The 17,631-nt window shown below is 53.4% G+C and overlaps 1 protein-coding gene across 1 annotated transcript in view; it reads left to right on the top strand.

Annotated features, from left to right (window-relative positions):
* Positions 1-17,631, top strand: part of LOC120947809 (uncharacterized) — a 73,630-nt gene that overhangs the window by 46,176 nt on the left and 9,823 nt on the right. The window contains exons 7-9 of the mRNA XM_049607000.1: positions 7,242-10,677; positions 15,189-15,239; positions 16,303-16,983. Coding sequence (XP_049462957.1) covers positions 7,242-10,677; positions 15,189-15,239; positions 16,303-16,983 — 4,168 coding nt within the window. The remainder of the gene's footprint in view (positions 1-7,241; positions 10,678-15,188; positions 15,240-16,302; positions 16,984-17,631) is intronic.

Here is a 17,631-nt window from a genome sequence, read left to right on the forward strand (position 1 = left end):
TCGAGAAGGTTGAGGCCAAGCCAGATGACAAGCCAGAACAAGACGAACAGCCAGAGCCATCGGAGCCTGTGTCTGAGGTTGATGAAAAGGAACTGACCGAAGATACCGAGCTGGTCGAGGCAAAGGTTATCGAGACCGTAGTCGAGAAGGTTGAGGCCAAGGTTATCGAGACCGTAGTCGAGAAGGTTGAGGCCAAGCCAGATGACAAGCCAGAACAAGACGAACAGCCAGAGCCATCGGAGCCTGTGTCTGAGGTAGTTGAAAAGGAACTGACCGAAGATACCGAGCTGGTCGAGGCCAAGGTTATCGAGACCGTAGTCGAGAAGGTTGAGGCCAAGGTTATCGAGACCGTAGTCGAGAAGGTTGAGGCCAAGCCAGATGACAAGCCAGAACAAGACGAACAGCCAGAGCCATCGGAGCCTGTGTCTGAGGTTGTTGAAAAGGAACTGACCGAAGATGCCGAGCTGGTCGAGGCAAAGGTTATCGATACCGTAGTCGAGAAGGTTGAGGCCAAGGTTATCGAGACCGTAGTCGAGAAGGTTGAGTCCAAGCCAGATGACAAGCCAGAACAAGACGAACAGCCAGAGCCATCGGAGCCTGTGTCTGAGGTTGATGAAAAGGAACTGACCGAAGATACCGAGCTGGTCGAGGCAAAGGTTATCGAGACCGTAGTCGAGAAGGTTGAGGCCAAGGTTATCGAGACCGTAGTCGAGAAGGTTGAGGCCAAGCCAGATGACAAGCCAGAACAAGACGAACAGTCAGAGCCATCGGAGCCTGTGTCTGAGGTTGTTGAAAAGGAACTGACCGAAGATACCGAGCTGGTCAAGGCAAAGGTTATCGAGACCGTAGTCGAGAAGGTTGAGGCCAAGCCAGATGACAAGCCAGAACAAGACGAACAGCCAGAGCCATCGGAGCGTGTGTCTGAGGTTGTTGAAAAGGAACTGACCGAAGATACCGAGCTGGTCGAGGCAAAGGTTATCGAGACCGTAGTCGAGAAGGTTGAGGCCATCGGTATAGAGACCGTAGTCGAGAAGGTTGAGGCCAAGCCAGATGACAAGCCAGAACAAGACGAACACCCAGAGCCATCGGAGCCTGTGTCTGAGGTTGTTGAAAAGGAACTGACCGAAGATACCGAGCTGGTCGAGGCAAAGGTTATCGAGACCATAGTCGAGAAGGTTGAGGCCAAGCCAGATGACAAGCCAGAACATGACGAACAGCCAGAGCCATCGGAGCCTGTGTCTGAGGTTGTTGAAAAGGAACTGACCGAAGATACCGAGCTGGTCGAGGCAAAGGTTATCGAGACCGTAGTCGAGAAGGTTGAGGCCAAGCCAGATGACAAGCCAGAACAAGACGAACAGCCAGAGCCATCGGAGCCTGTGTCTGAGGTTGTTGAAAAGGAACTGACCGAAGATACCGAGCTGGTCGAGGCAAAGGTTTTCGAGACCGTAGTCGAGAAGGTTGAGGCCAAGGTTATCGAGACCGTAGTCGAGAAGGTTGAGGCCAAGCCAGATGACAAGCCAGAACAAGACGAACAGCCAGAGCCATCGGAGCCTGTGTCTGAGGTTGTTGAAAAGGAACTGACCGAAGATACCGAGCTGGTCGAGGCAAAGGTTATCGAGACCGTAGTCGAGAAGGTTGAGGCCAAGCCAGATGACAAGCCAGAACAAGACGAACAGTCAGAGCCATCGGAGCCTGTGTCTGAGGTTGTTGAAAAGGAACTGACCGAAGATACCGAGCTGGTCGAGGCAAAGGTTTTCGAGACCGTAGTCGAGAAGGTTGAGGCCAAGGTTATCGAGACCGTAGTCGAGAAGGTTGAGGCCAAGCCAGATGACAAGCCAGAACAAGACGAACAGTCAGAGCCATCGGAGCCTGTGTCTGAGGTTGTTGAAAAGGAACTGACCGAAGATACCGAGCTGGTCGAGGCAAAGGTTATCGAGACCGTAGTCGAGAAGGTTGAGGCCAAGCCAGAAGACAAGCCAGAACAAGACGAACAGCCAGAGCCATCGGAGCCTGTGTCTGAGGTTGTTGAAAAGGAACTGACCGAAGATACCGAGCTGGTCGAGGCAAAGGTTATCGAGACCGTAGTCGAGAAGGTTGAGGCCAAGCCAGATGACAAGCCAGAACAAGACGAACAGCTAGAGCCATCGGAGCGTGTGTCTGAGGTTGTTGAAAAGGAACTGACCGAAGATACCGAGCTGGTCGAGGCAAAGGTTATCGAGACCGTAGTCGAGAAGGTTGAGGCCAAGCCAGATGACAAGCCAGAACAAGACGAACAGCCAGAGCCATCGGAGCCTGTGTCTGAGGTTGTTGAAAAGGAACTGACCGAAGATACCGAGCTGGTCGAGGCAAAGGTTATCGAGACCATAGTCGAGAAGGTTGAGGCCAAGCCAGATGACAAGCCAGAACAAGACGAACACCCAGAGCCATCGGAGCCTGTGTCTGAGGTTGTTGAAAAGGAACTGACCGAAGATACCGAGCTGGTCGAGGCAAAGGTTATCGAGACCGTAGTCGAGAAGGTTGAGGCCAAGCCAGATGACAAGCCAGAACAAGACGAACAGCCAGAGCCATCGGAGCCTGTGTCTGAGGTTGTTGAAAAGGAACTGACCGAAGATACCGAGCTGGTCGAGGCAAAGGTTATCGAGACCATAGTCAAAAAGTTTGAGGCCAAGCCAGATGACAAGCCAGAACAAGACGAACAGCCAGAGCCATCGGAGCCTGTGTCTGAGGTTGTTGAAAAGGAACTGACCGAAGATACCGAGCTGGTCGAGGCAAAGGTTATCGAGACCGTAGTCGAGAAGGTTGAGGCAAAGGTTATCGAGACCGTAGTCGAGAAGGTTGAGGCCAAGCCAGATGACAAGCCAGAACAAGACGAACAGCCAGAGCCATCGGAGCCTGTGTCTGAGGTTGTTGAAAAAGAACTGACCGAAGATACCGAGCTGGTCGAGGCAAAGGTTATCGAGACCATAGTCGAAAAGTTTGAGGCCAAGCCAGATGACAAGCCAGAACAAGACGAACAGCCAGAGCCATCGGAGCCTGTGTGTGAGGTTGTTGAAAAGGAACTGACCGAAGATACCGAGCTGGTCGAGGCAAAGGTTATCGAGGCCGTAGTCGAGAAGGTTGAGGCAAAGGTTATCGAGACCGTAGTCGAGAAGGTTGAGGCCAAGCCAGATGACAAGCCAGAACAAGACGAACAGCCAGAGCCATCGGAGCCTGTGTCTGAGGTTGTTGAAAAAGAACTGACCGAAGATACCGAGCTGGTCGAGGCAAAGGTTATCGAGACCATAGTCGAAAAGTTTGAGGCCAAGCCAGATGACAAGCCAGAACAAGACGAACAGCCAGAGCCATCGGAGCCTGTGTCTGAGGTTGTTGAAAAAGAACTGACCGAAGATACCGAGCTGGTCGAGGCAAAGGTTATCGAGACCATAGTCGAAAAGTTTGAGGCCAAGCCAGATGACAAGCCAGAACAAGACGAACAGCCAGAGCCATCGGAGCCTGTGTGTGAGGTTGTTGAAAAGGAACTGACCGAAGATACCGAGCTGGTCGAGGCAAAGGTTATCGAGGCCGTAGTCGAGAAGGTTGAGGCAAAGGTTATCGAGACCGTAGTCGAGAAGGTTGAGGCCAAGCCAGATGACAAGCCAGAACAAGACGAACAGCCAGAGCCATCGGAGTCTGTGTCTGAGGTTGTTGAAAAGGAACTGACCGAAGATACCGAGCTGGTCGAGGCCAAGGTTATCGAGACCGTAGTCGAGAAGGTTGAGGCCAAGCCAGATGACAAGCCAGAACAAGACGAACAGCCAGAGCCATCGGAGCCTGTGTCTGAGGTTGTTGAAAAGGAACTGACCGAAGATACCGAGCTGGTCGAGGCAAAGGTTATCGAGACCGTAGTCGAAAAGGTTGAGGCCAAACCAGAAGACAAGCCAGAACAAGACGAACAGCCAGAGCCAACGGAGCCTGTGTCTGAGGTTGTTGAAAAGGAACTGACCGAAGATACCGAGCTGGTCGAGGCAAAGGTTATCGAGACCGTAGTCGAGAAGGTTGAGGCCAAGCCAGATGACAAGCCAGAACAAGACGAACAGCCAGAGCCATCGGAGCCTGTGTCTGAGGTAGTTGAAAAGGAACTGACCGAAGATACCGAGCTGGTCGAGGCAAAGGTTATCGAGACTGTAGTCGAGAAGGTTGAGGCCAAGGTTATCGAGACCGTAGTCGAGAAGGTTGAGGCCAAGCCAGATGACAAGCCAGAACAAGACGAACAGCCAGAGCCATCGGAGCCTGTGTCTGAGGTAGTTGAAAAGGAACTGACCGAAGATACCGAGCTGGTCGAGGCAAAGGTTATCGAGACCGTAGTCGAGAAGGTTGAGGCAAAGGTTATCGAGACCGTAGTCGAGAAGATTGAGGCTAAGCCAGATGACAAGCCAGAACAAGACGAACAGCCAGAGCCATCGGAGCCTGTGTCTGAGGTTGATGAAAAGGAACTGACCGAAGATACCGAGCTGGTCGAGGCAAAGGTTATCGAGACCGTAGTCGAGAAGGTTGAGGCCAAGCCAGAAGACAAGCCAGAACAAGACGAACAGCTAGAGCCATCGGAGCCTGTGTTTGAGGTTGTTGAAAAGGAACTGACTGAAGATACCGAGCTGGTCGAGGCAAAGGTTATCGAGACCGTAGTCGAGAAGGTTGAGGCCAAGGTTATCGAGACCGTAGTCGAGAAGGTTGAGGCCAAGCCAGATGACAAGCCAGAACAAGACGAACAGCCAGAGCCATCGAAGCCTGTGTCTGAGGTTGTTGAAAAGGAACTGACCGAAGATACCGAGCTGGTCGAGGCAAAGGTTATCGAGACCGTAGTCGAGAAGGTTGAGGCCAAGCCAGATGACAAGCCAGAACAAGACGAACAGCCAGAACCATCGGAGCCTGTGTCTGAGGTTGTTGAAAAGGAACTGACCGAAGATACCGAGCTGGTCGAGGCAAAGGTTATCGAGACCGTAGTCGAGAAGGTTGAGGCCAAGTTTATCGAGACCGTAGTAGAGAAGGTTGAGGCTAAGCCAGATGACAAGCCAGAACAAGACGAACAGCCAGAGCCATCGGAGCCTGTGTCTGAGGTTGTTGAAAAGGAACTGACCGAAGATACCGAGCTGGTCGAGGCAAAGGTTATCGAGACTGTAGTCGAGAAGGTTGAGGCCAAGGTTATCGAGACCGTAGTCGAGAAGGTTGAGGCCAAGCCAGATGACAAGCCAGAACAAGACGAACAGCCAGAGCCATCGGAGCCTGTGTCTGAGGTTGTTGAAAAGGAACTGACCGAAGATACCGAGCTGGTCGAGGCAAAGGTTATCGAGACCGTAGTCGAGAAGGTTGAGGCCAAGGTTATCGAGACCGTAGTCGAGAAGGTTGAGGCCAAGCCAGATGACAAGCCAGAACAAGACGAACAGCCAGAGCCATCGGAGCCTGTGTCTGAGGTTGTTGAAAAGGAACTGACCGAAGATACCGAGCTGGTCGAGGCAAAGGTTATCGAGACCGTAGTCGAGAAGGTTGAGGCCAAGCCAGATGACAAGCCAGAGCAAGACGAACAGCCAGAGCCATCGGAGCCTGTGTCTGAGGTTGTTGAAAAGGAACTGACCGAAGATACCGAGCTGGTCGAGGCAAAGGTTATCGAGACCGTAGTCGAGAAGGTTGAGGCCAAGCCAGATGACAAGCCAGAACAAGACGAACAGCCAGAGCCATCGGAGCCTGTGTCTGAGGTTGTTGAAAAGGAACTGACCGAAGATACCGAGCTGGTCGAGGCAAAGGTTATCGAGACCGTAGTCGAGAAGGTTGAGGCCAAGGTTATCGAGACCGTAGTAAAGAAGGTTGAGGCTAAGCCAGATGACAAGCCAGAACAAGACGAACAGCCAGAGCCATCGGAGCCTGTGTCTGAGGTTGTTGAAAAGGAACTGACCGAAGATACCGAGCTGGTCGAGGCAAAGGTTATCGAGACTGTAGTCGAGAAGGTTGAGGCCAAGGTTATCGAGACCGTAGTCGAGAAGGTTGAGGCCAAGCCAGATGACAAGCCAGAACATGACGAACACCCAGAGCCATCGGAGCCTGTGTCTGAGGTTGTTGAAAAGGAACTGACCGAAGATACCGAGCTGGTCGAGGCAAAGGTTATCGAGACCGTAGTCGAGAAGGTTGAGGCCAAGGTTATCGAGACCGTAGTCGAGAAGGTTGAGGCCAAGCCAGATGACAAGCCAGAACAAGACGAACAGCCAGAGCCATCGGAGCCTGTGTCTGAGGTTGTTGAAAAGGAACTGACCGAAGATACCGAGCTGGTCGAGGCAAAGGTTATCGAGACCATAGTCGAGAAGGTTGAGGCCAAGCTAGATGACAAGCCAGAGCAAGACGAACAGCCAGAGCCATCGGAGCCTGTGTCTGAGGTTGTTGAAAAGGAACTGACCGAAGATACCGAGCTGGTCGAGGCAAAGGTTATCGATACCGTAGTCGAGAAGGTTGAGGCCAAGCCAGATGACAAGCCAGAACAAGACGAACAGCCAGAGCCATCGGAGCCTGTGTCTGAGGTTGTTGAAAAGGAACTGACCGAAGATACCGAGCTGGTCGAGGCAAAGGTTATCGAGACCGTAGTCGAGAAGGTTGAGGCCAAGGTTATCGAGACCGTAGTCGAGAAGGTTGAGGCAAAGGTTATCGAGACCGTAGTCGAGAAGGTTGAGGCCAAGCCAGATGAAAATGCAGAACAAGACGAACAGCCAGAGCCATCGGAGCCTGTGTCTGAGGTTGTTGAAAAGGAACTGACCGAAGATACCGAGCTGGTCGAGGCAAAGGTTATCGAGACCGTAGTCGAGAAGGTTGAGGTCAAGGTTAGCGAGGCCGTTGTCGAGAAGGTTGAGGCCAAGCCAGATGACAAGCCAGAACAAGACGAACAGCCAGAGCCATCGGAGCCTGTGTCTGAGGTTGTTGAAAAGGAACTGACCGAAGATACCGAGCTGGTCGAGGCAAAGGTTATCGAGACCGTAGTCGAGAAGGTTGAGGCCAAGCCAGATGACAAGCCAGAACAAAACGAACAGCCAGAGCCATCGGAGCCTGTGTCTGAGGTTGTTGAAAAGGAACTGACCGAAGATACCGAGCTGGTCGAGGCAAAGGTTATCGAGACCGTAGTCGAGAAGGTTGAGGTCAAGGTTAGCGAGGCCGTTGTCGAGAAGGTTGAGGCCAAGCCAGATGACAAGCCAGAACAAGACGAACAGCCAGAGCCATCGGAGCCTGTGTCTGAGGTTGTTGAAAAGGAACTGACCGAAGATACCGAGCTGGTCGAGGCAAAGGTTATCGAGACCGTAGTCGAGAAGGTTGAGGCCAAGCCAGATGACAAGCCAGAACAAAACGAACAGCCAGAGCCATCGGAGCCTGTGTCTGAGGTTGTTGAAAAGGAACTGACCGAAGATACCGAGCTGGTCGAGGCAAAGGTTATCGAGACCGTAGTCGAGAAGGTTGAGGCAAAGGTTATCGAGACCTTAGTCGAGAAGGTTGAGGCCAAGGTTATCGAGACCGTAGTCGAGAAGGTTGAGGCCAAGCCAGATGATAAGCCAGAACAAGACGAACAGCCAGAGCCATCGGAGCCTGTGTCTGAGGTTGTTGAAAAGGAACTGACCGAAGATACCGAGCTGGTCGAGGCAAAGGTTATCGAGACCGTAGTCGAGAAGGTTGAGGCCAAGGTTATCGAGACCGTAGTCGAGAAGGTTGAGGCCAAGCCAGATGACAAGCCAGAACAAGACGAACAGCCAGAGCCATCAGAGCCTGTGTCTGAGGTTGTTGAAAAGGAAGAAAAGACAGGTGACAAGCGAAAACAAGACCTGCACTCGAAGTTCCTACCTGAAGTTGTTGAAGATATATCATCTGACAAGGATTCTTCTGTCGTTGGTGATAGAGGCATATTTTCATATTTACTAAGTCCCGATAGGCTTGAAATTTCCGATGGTTCTGGATCGTCCGAAAAGGGCGATGATAAGTTTTTACTTCGTCGGGATGAATTAAGCGTGTTTGATACCAGGAAAAGTTCCCTCTCTGCAGTCGAAGTTTCCACTTTAGACGATGACTCACCTTTACTGACAGATTTTACAACTTCCTCTATTACGTACGTAAGCGATAGGATTGATTCTTCTTCGTTAGATTTGATGGTTGGTGAACAATCAATGAACTATTTGAAAATTGGTAGTAGCATGGCACCACCTGACGAAAAACGGCATGATATTCAATCTCCTGGATCGTGCATGTCCTTTACGACCACTACCAGTGAAAACATCGAGTCAATTTCTCATGACGTCGAAAGCCGTAGCAACTTCGGTGGTACTCTGCAACCTGACATACCCACGGAGTATGAGCGATCCGTTTCGCTCAGTGATAATGCGGCATCTGATTACTCGAACGAGTCGGCTACCAAATACAACTTGCCTTACGATACCGAATCCGACGGCCATGATGCTGGCGCACACAAGGCCAGACTACGGGGAATCAAATCTCAGGAAGGCATCGCCGAGCCGAAACAAGTCAAATCAGCAAAGCTCATTGCCGTTGACCAGCGTCACGGTTCAGCCTCACCACAAAGTGATATTACTGAATATACCGAAAGTGTATCGTATGTCGATTCAATTATAGACAGTACAAACTACGAAAGCGCCTTAAAGCAGAAAGAAACAAAGCAAGAATTGCGAAGCAAGGAGACATCGAAAGACAGCTGCGAGGCGGACGTGAAACCCAGTACGGTGGCAGCTGATCGCGAGACAAAAGCATCAAAACTTGACACGACAGCAAAACCTTCCAGTGAATCGGTAGAATCTGCTCATCCAAAAAGACGATCCAAATCGAAGACTACTGTTACGAAAGTAAATTTACATAAGCAAGCGCCGATCGACATTTCGAAGCGTTCCACTAAAACCGTTGACATTCGTATGGGAGCAGCAGAGTCTACCGTAACAGTGAGCAAATCGGCGACCACATCCAGTCGCATCTCGACGACAGCGACGCGAACGCACGGTTACATGCAGTCGACACTGTCTCGCGATCAGAAGGTCCTACGACCATTGACTTTAACCGATTCGCCCCATTCTTCGCCCTCGAAAACATCGCACCGCGCTGGCACTGCTTCAATCACTTCGACACACACGACTTATTCTCCGGCACATTCTGCAGAACGGAAGGCCACTAAACCTTCTAAGCCAGGTAGTGCCGCTACACCCGGTGTGCCCGAAGGTGCGACTGGCAGCACCAAGCACGGTGTTTCGAGTACAGGTGCGCGCAAAATCGAGGTTAAAGAAAGCAAATTTACGACGAAATCGGCCACTGGTCGATCGTCGTCAACTGTCGTCACGACATCCAGCACTGTATCCACCTCTAGCACGTCCAGCCAGAGCAGATTGTCGCGTTCCTCAGTCACTAGCTCAGCCAGAAAAGCCTCCACTAAATCGGACTTCAAAGAGCAGCCCGTGGTGAAGAAGGCGGACAAAGAGCAGGCAAATCTGGTCACGAAATCCACCCTGCCGGCTGCCGTTAAGACAAGCAAGGATCGGGTTAACAAAAGCCTGATACCCGTAAAGGTGCAGTCGAGCAAGCGGGATGCAACTCCTTCGCCGACTAAAACCGCCAGCAAGTCCAAACCGAAGTCGGCCCCGGGCCCAAAGCCCAAAGGCGAGCCGCGAATGTCCAAACCGATAGCCGGCTCCGAAAGGACGGCTACGAAAAAGGAACACTCTGTCCAGCTGATCACGAAATCCATCCCGAAGGTGACCAGCACGGTGCACCGTAAGGAAAGCGCGAAACAAATCATCGACGACGTGTATCGGTGCAAGTCCGCGATGCACTACTCGTACAAAGATGCCGTCACGTTCGATCATGCTGAGGTACCGTCGTCGCTTCCCTCCAGCCCGAGCCGCTTGAACAAAAGTTCCTCGAACAGTACAAACGTCCTCACTAGTGAAGTGTTTACCCGCACGATCGATTCGTCCAAATCGATCGAGGTGATCTACAAGCAACCGTCCACATCGCACGAGCTGTACCGTCGGGTGCAAGGCGAGTACAACCGGTACAACGACGCCGACCTGAACTTTATCGAGACGACCGACTCGAGCCTGTCCGATTCGATCGCACTGCCCTCCTCCTCCTCGGAGCAGGAGAGCGATGCGACCGGCAAGCAGAGGCGCTCCGGCAGTCCGGAAGGTTCGCCGAAGCAGACCAGCTCCTCGTCCGCGGTGACGACGACCATGACGACGCTCGCCGGGCGCAAGAACCTGCCCCAGCACTACCCGCACCATCCGGTGCACCAGCACGTGGCCACCAAGCACGGCAGCTCCGGCTCCTCCGCCTCCGGCAAGCGCGCCCGAACCCATTCGCCCGCCGAGCCCCGGTACCGCAAGTCGGACATCTGGAGTCGTACCGACCCGCCAGCCTCCAGCCAAGAGCTACCGGATACGTCGGAGGACAGCGACTCGTACTACTACCACCACCAGCAGCATTGTCTGTTCCAGCAGCAGCAGCAGCACCAGCAGCACCAGCAGCTGCCGCCGGTGGCTGGAATTGCTGACCGGCGTTTAACTGTGTCGCTCGATGGGATCGTGCTCGAGAGTAGCATCTCGCCGATACTAGACTTCCGGGCATCGACGCCGCCGCGCATGAAGTATAAGTTTGATTACGATAGTTCTGTGTTTCCAGGTAAATCTGCTTTATGAACCAAACCAACCCCCAAAAAAAAAAAAGCTCAACATTCCAACCGCATACTCTATAATATCGTCCATCCATATATACATATTATCTCTATCTCTCTTTATATTTCGTACAAAATACTTATGCAAATCGTAATGTTTACCAGCTATCGTTTAATCAAACACAAACCCTCCCCCCCAGGCGCGAGTATGCGGCATGATGGTCACCCTTCCATGTGGCCACTCATGTACCGAATGTGCTTTCCCCCTCATTTTGCTCCTCCCGCTCCTACGAACATGTGACATAATACTATTATAGGGTCAGTTTCGGTCGGTTTGCCGCTGTCGTTTCTGGTTTCTGGTTCGCCGGGCATAGTTGCCTGCCCTCGTACTGCGCCTGGCACACCCGTTCGTGTGCCACCTTTCGCGGCTTTCGGCTTTCGCGGGTTATGTTTCTGTCGCACTCGCTCGTTCGCATTTGTTCGCACAAAATTGATCTGCCATTTGAAAATGTTTCGGTTTATCGGGTTTATTCGCTCCGCTACGTGTCAAAATTGTAAGCTGTTTCGATGGTTTTGCACGCGTTTTGCATCTGGAAGGAAACTATAGCAGTATTATGTCCCAAACGTGTTTTATCTTTAAAAAAATGCATTTATACTATAAGTATGGCACGGCGTAAACGGGGAAGGAAGATGGAGAAGGATGTGTCGCCCCAAAACCCGCTTCCAAAACGCCTAGCTACAGTGTGCCACTGTATCTGACTACTAGAAAGCGATCGTTTCGGTGTTTCGAAATCGGTACGACAAGCATGCGAGCGTACGCTTACGCCCCGCGCGCACTACGCCTCAGTCGATGCAACTGTTATACAAAAGAGAGACAGCGACAAGCAACTGTCCTACCAGCTGCTGGTAGTCAGATAGCACGTGGCGGTGCCGCTTAATGCGCCTTGATGTGTTTTTTTTTCGTTTCGTTTTGTGGTGATAGCTTTTGCCAATCATTTTACTTCTCTCCTCTCGATCACTTTGCGTATGATTTGCCTTGCAGTGGTGCCTTTTGCGATCGATGTGTTAGCGGTTGTGTTACGGTACAGTTTTGTGTTGCATTTGCCCGATGTGCTTGGCCTGTGCAGTGCTTTATAATTTTACTTACGTTTCGCTTTGTGTATCATGTTTTCCTTTTGTCTTTTTTTTTGTTGGCCTGTTCTATCGAAAAAAAAAATATAATAACAAATACAGGATAGCGAACGTCTTCAATCGTTGATGCGCCTCAGCTGATCTGCAGCGAGCAACTGTACACAAAGTCGACAAACCACACGACACCGGGGAACGCGCAGACGATGGCAGACATTCCGCTAATATCCATCACGCAGGAATGCTCGGACGACGAGGAGCTGAGCACGTCCAGTGCGACGAACAAACTGAACATCGAGGATGCGCTGACCGACACCGAGGATCTGATGATGGACGGGGCGGGCCAGCGGGAGCGAAAAAGTGCCTCCTCCAGCCCGATCCCGCCCGAGCCCAACAGTCTGTCGCTGCTGGAAGCGTTGCAAAGTCCGCTGGCCGGCGCAGTAACGGACGTGGAAGACTGTAGCGATACGTCCGACGAGGAGGAGCGCGACAAGAAGCCTACCCGCGAGGTGGACATATCGCTGGACGACTTTCTCGACCAGGGGTACGTGGACGAGATGACCAAGTCGGACCAGCGCGGCGCAAAGCCGAAGATACTGACCCGCTCCTGCTCGAAGGCGGCCGAGGGACCGAGCAGCAAGAGCCTAATGGTGTGCGCGGACGTGGCCGCTGCCCTGACCGACTGTGAAGACTGTGCGATGTCGGGCGAGGACGGCGACACGAGCGTGGTGCCCGACTGTCCGGACGATATACTGATGCGCCAGGACGCGGACAACGGCATGGTGGACATACACAATGCGGTCCGGCGGCGCCAGGACAAACATCTGCCCCGGGCGGAGCAACAGGCGGCACAGTCGAGCAGCTCCGACTCGGACGAGCCGGAGTGTAAGGTGGTCCGGCATCGGAAGCCCCACCGGAAGGGGGTGGTCGAGCAGCGGTCCAACATCTCCGACTGCGAGAACATACTCGTGTCGGAGGAGGAATCGTCCTCGCTGGCAAAGCCGGGCCCGGCCTCCGCATTCGAGGCGGACGAGGTAACGATGGAGGCAAGCGACCACGAGACGGAACAGTCCGTAACGTTTCCCGAGATTAACATTTGCTTCGTCACGGACGGCGACGCAGGCGACGAACCTGCCAAGCAGTGCTCGTCCCGCCCGTCCACCCTGACGGTGGGGCAGGCGAACGCGGACGAGGCGGTGACGGACGTGGAGAACTTGGACTCGTCCGACAGTGAGACCAGTGCGCCGCAGCGCAGCAAACGGCTCATGCCGCGGGCAGTGGCCCGCGGTGGCAAGGGCGGCGGCCTGACCGACGTGGAAGACTTCAATGCCAGCGACGAGGAGCAGGACGGCCAGTCGCCGCAGGACGTGGGCGGCGAGGAGCATTCGTTCTTGCCGTCGCCGACGCGCGAAATTGCCATCATGCGGGGGGATGGATCGGGCGAGCAGACGGCGAACGTGATGCCGCTGAACCACACCTATCTGCTGGCGCGCACGCCCGACATCGAGCAGGCGCTGACCGACTTCGAGGACCTGGCGGTGAACGACGACGAGAAGCTGTACGACGACGCGAAGTACACGATCGAGGCGCTGCCCGAGATGGACAACGATACGGTGTACGCGAGCGAAAACTCGCCCGCCCCGCCGAAACCGAACTGGCTCGACCAGGCGCACGAGCCGCTCACCGACACGGAGGACATCTTTTTCGACCGAGCTGCCGGGTCCGGCCCTGGTGCGGCCGTCTCGTTCGGCAGCAACGAGCTGCGGCGCCGCCGCAAGCCCAAGGGCACCGCGGCCACCCAATCGTACAAGGGCAAAACGTTTCTGGACACGAGCGCCACCGGGCAGGAGAACGGATCGGCCGCTGCCACCACCGACGTGGAGGATCTGTATCTGAGCGATGACGATGCTGCCGCCGTTTCGAGCTTCCCGCCGACGGACCGGTCGAAGCAGCGCCGGGCGACGATACAGGTGCCGCCCCAGCACCACACCGGGGACAGTGCGAAAACCGACATCGAGTACCTGTCGGGCGACGAGTACGTGTCGGACCGGACCGTCCCATCGCCGACCGTCTGCCCGGACGGGTTCCACAGCACGATCAAATCGCGCGACCGGCTCGGCGGTGGCCGCTCGGGGCAGCAGGCGCTCGGCGTCCCCGGTTGCCCTGCGCCGACCATCAGCCGAACGTCGCCCACGCCGGACGGGGCCAACTGTCACACGGACTGTGAAGAGATACAGGGCGCCTCGGACGAGGAGGAGGAGACGATGGATGGCGCGGCGAAGCGCGACCCGGAACAGGAAAGTATGGCACGAACCGCGACCCCGTTCGAGCTGCGGCGCGCACTGGACGAGAGCGGCAGTTGCGAAATACACGACGCGCTCGTTGGCTCCACGCGGCGCCACCGCGGGGACCGGAAGCGTCCCCAGCCGAACGATGGCCAGGAGATGCCGACGGACGTGGAGTTTCTGGACGAGGACGGCGCGGTGGACGCGATGCTACAAGACGATTAATGTTCGAACCGTTGCTTTTCGTCCCATTACAGCTGCTGCAGTTCGATGCATAGAGAAGCGCATGAGGGAACGGTAGGGCAACGGTGTTTGTTTTTAGTTGCTGTGTATAGTTTCTTTGTTTTGTTTTGCTTTTTAGTTGCTACCAATGAAGTGTGCCGTAAGCAAGAAAGTGTGCTTTCGGACGCTCCGCTCCACTAAGAAGCCGATCATACTGAAAGAAAGCCTCTAGTTGCCTTGTAGTTGCCTGCTTCCGGGCATGCCACGTGTTGCCGATCGTTGTCGTTTTTGTTTAGTTCTTTAGTTGATCGTGTGTAGTGGCTATCGATCTGTGCTGATTGGCTTTCTGTTCTTTACCTTCTCCCACTACAAAGCAGTGCCTTAAAGCGGTCGTTATTGTTGGTATGCAATGAGATGCTTTCGATATGAGTTGAAGTTAGTTCGCACCCTTTAATGCACTTTTGTCCGCTTTGCACCCCAAGTATGTCTAGTATACTGTTGCCACATATCTATACCTAGAGAGAACGTATCGAGTTTACCTTTCCCCGAAATCCCACCCCTTTTTCATCCTCCCTCTAGCCTCTCCCTGTGTATCGTTCACTCTCCCCAACAACCGCTGATCCCGTACCCAACAGACACACACTCACACACAGAAAAAAACACACCAGTACACCTTAGTACATGTAATGTGATCGCCATTGCGATTGAATGTCCCCCTTACTGTCCCGAGTGTACTCACCATCCGCCAAATCCTCATCCTCCAAAGTCCTGCCATCCATCGCGTGAATCACATGAGTCGCGCCGTGAAGAGCGTCCGGTGTCAGAAGTGCGGTGTGTCTGATCATTGTGCCTTTCTGTTGCTCTCTTCACTCTGTGCATTCCAGATACGTACACCGAACACGACGATGCATTACCGACGTCGACCAGAAGCGAAGGTTAGTATGGTTGCGGCCAGATCAGGGCCTCGCAACGACTCTCCGATCGATCCGGTGGTAGCTCTCTTGAGCTCCGTGTCCTCGGTTGCACTTGCTTGGGGCCGTGTCTTCCGGGGACGGGTCGTTGCAGCCGTTGCAGTTGCGCATACGCTCCGCTGCCTCCGCTACTGCACATCACACACACACATATACACACACGGGAAGAACAATGCATACTTTCGCATCCACAATTTTGCAACCTACATCTCCCAAAAAAAACAAGGAAACACACAAACACACATATACACACACGCAAACAAAAACAAAAAAAATCCCGACAAAGTTGTGTTTTGTTTGTACCCAAAATTCGATACAAAACCATTCCTCCTCAAAGGTTTGAACTTCTGATTCTGGTGACGGTGTGTAATCGGCGTTGTGGTTTTTTTTTCTGCTGGCATTGTGCTGCGTGGTTGCGTTGCATTTATCATATTGCGCTTGTTCCGCCTCAACCAACCACCCAAAACCCAAACTGTCCACTCCCCGCCCTGTGTAGTGTACGATTTTACAACTGATTGCAAGAAGAAACAGGCGGACCAGGTTCCCTTCGAAATGCTAATTTGAAAATGCGCGATCCATTGGAAGACGATTGTTTTGCGGTTGAAAATCCTACCTTACCTTATTGTGAAGCCCAACTGCAAATCAAAAACTGAACGGCGAAAACGAAACACAAACGAAAAATGAAAATGCGAAATCAGGTCCTAATTGGATTGTTGGTCCTCACAGCTGCGTACGGCAAGCTTCTCATCGATCGAATCATCCCATCATTCGGAACGCACTTCCTGTTCATCAAACCCATCACTCACTCACTCACTCGCTCCCTCATGCTCATCTCGGTACAGTGCATATAACATTCCATTGCGGCACCCTTTTTGTGAGGGCCAGGCGGTCGCTCCATCGTTTGTCGTGGAGCAGGCTTACAAACAGCTGCCGCCGCCTCTGCCGCCACTGCTGCTGCTGCTGCTGCCGCTGTCGCCGCTGCTGCTGCCGCTTCCCTTTCAATACCGATCTCTTTCTCTCGTTGCAGGCGAGGATGATGGGTATCTAGTGCTGGTACGGTCGGAGGCAGGCCGGCTGGTCGACGACGTGCTGGAGCAGAGCGTATCGATCGTCAGCAGCTCGCAGGGCCCGGGCCCGATGACGATCGATCGAGATCTGCAGCAACCGTCCGAAAGCGAACAGTACGCGATCCGTAGCGACATCCTGTCGTCTACCGATGGCGATCTGGTCGTCAAGTCGCCCACCATCGAGTCCATGTCCGGCAAATCGTTCGATGACAATATGAGCAATCCCGAGTACGATGCGCTGTTGCTCGGTACTGCCGGCTTTGGGGCACCCGCGACCGGCGCCGACGGCGGGCAGCCGATGAGCCGGGCACTCGGTGCGGACGATACAGCCGCCGAGGATGAGGGCAGCGATGCAAAGCTGACTGCCGATGGCGCTGGTACGGTCGCCACTGCCACGAAAGACCAGGCGGCCGAGTCCGCCCGGCGGGCGAAGAAAATCGACCGCAAGTATGCCCGCCTGTCGGCCGATCTCGGACCGGAGGCGCTGCTCGATAAGAACCAAGAGTACGACGAGGCGATCTCGCAGATCAAAGACGAAGTGTCGATGCTGCAGAGCGAATACTCCAAAATGAGCTGGGACGAGAGCGTATCCATGACCACGGGCGATTTCGGGTCCAGCACGCCCGACAACGATCTGCAAGGTAGATAGAGCAGCTGTGCATGAAGCTGTGCATTCCCGCTTGCTGGGAGTGGCGAGTACGCGCAGCATATCTATATTCCACTCGCGAGCAGGGTGGCGGAACCGTGCGAATAGACTACGCTGCGGTTACTTTTGACCAAAATTTAAACCACATTGAGTGATGCACATGATGCACTCCTCGGATTGGACAGTAGTCTTTTCGCTCCCACCTGTCTGGCTCGACGCTGCTCGCCAATGTTTCATGTCGAATTTGGTTTTTTGTTTTGTTTGTTTCAAAATTTCATAAATGTGTTTAAGTGTTTGTTTCGTCTTTTTGTTCCACTAAGTTCGCAAACGTAAGCGCGAAGGTTCGATTGAGTTTTCTATTCCACATCACCATCAATCACCACGAACCATCTCAACTTGCGTTTAACATGCTCATTCTGCTTCAGCTTACAATCGTCTCTGTGTTCTTTAAAGGAAATTGGAAAGCGTGACCAACAAACAAATGCAACTGGAGCTCCGTTTTTTTCCAGCGCACACATTCCATACTGTTATTTACCTTCATTGAGCACATCTTACTACCGTTCCACAGCACTTACACTCATCCCCTGCAGACGAATGACGATGAGTGTTTGATACTATATATTTTTTCACTGCACAAAACGCC

The sequence above is a fragment of the Anopheles coluzzii genome, chromosome 2, assembly GCF_943734685.1.
Source record: "Anopheles coluzzii chromosome 2, AcolN3, whole genome shotgun sequence".
NCBI lineage: Eukaryota > Metazoa > Arthropoda > Insecta > Diptera > Culicidae > Anopheles > Anopheles coluzzii.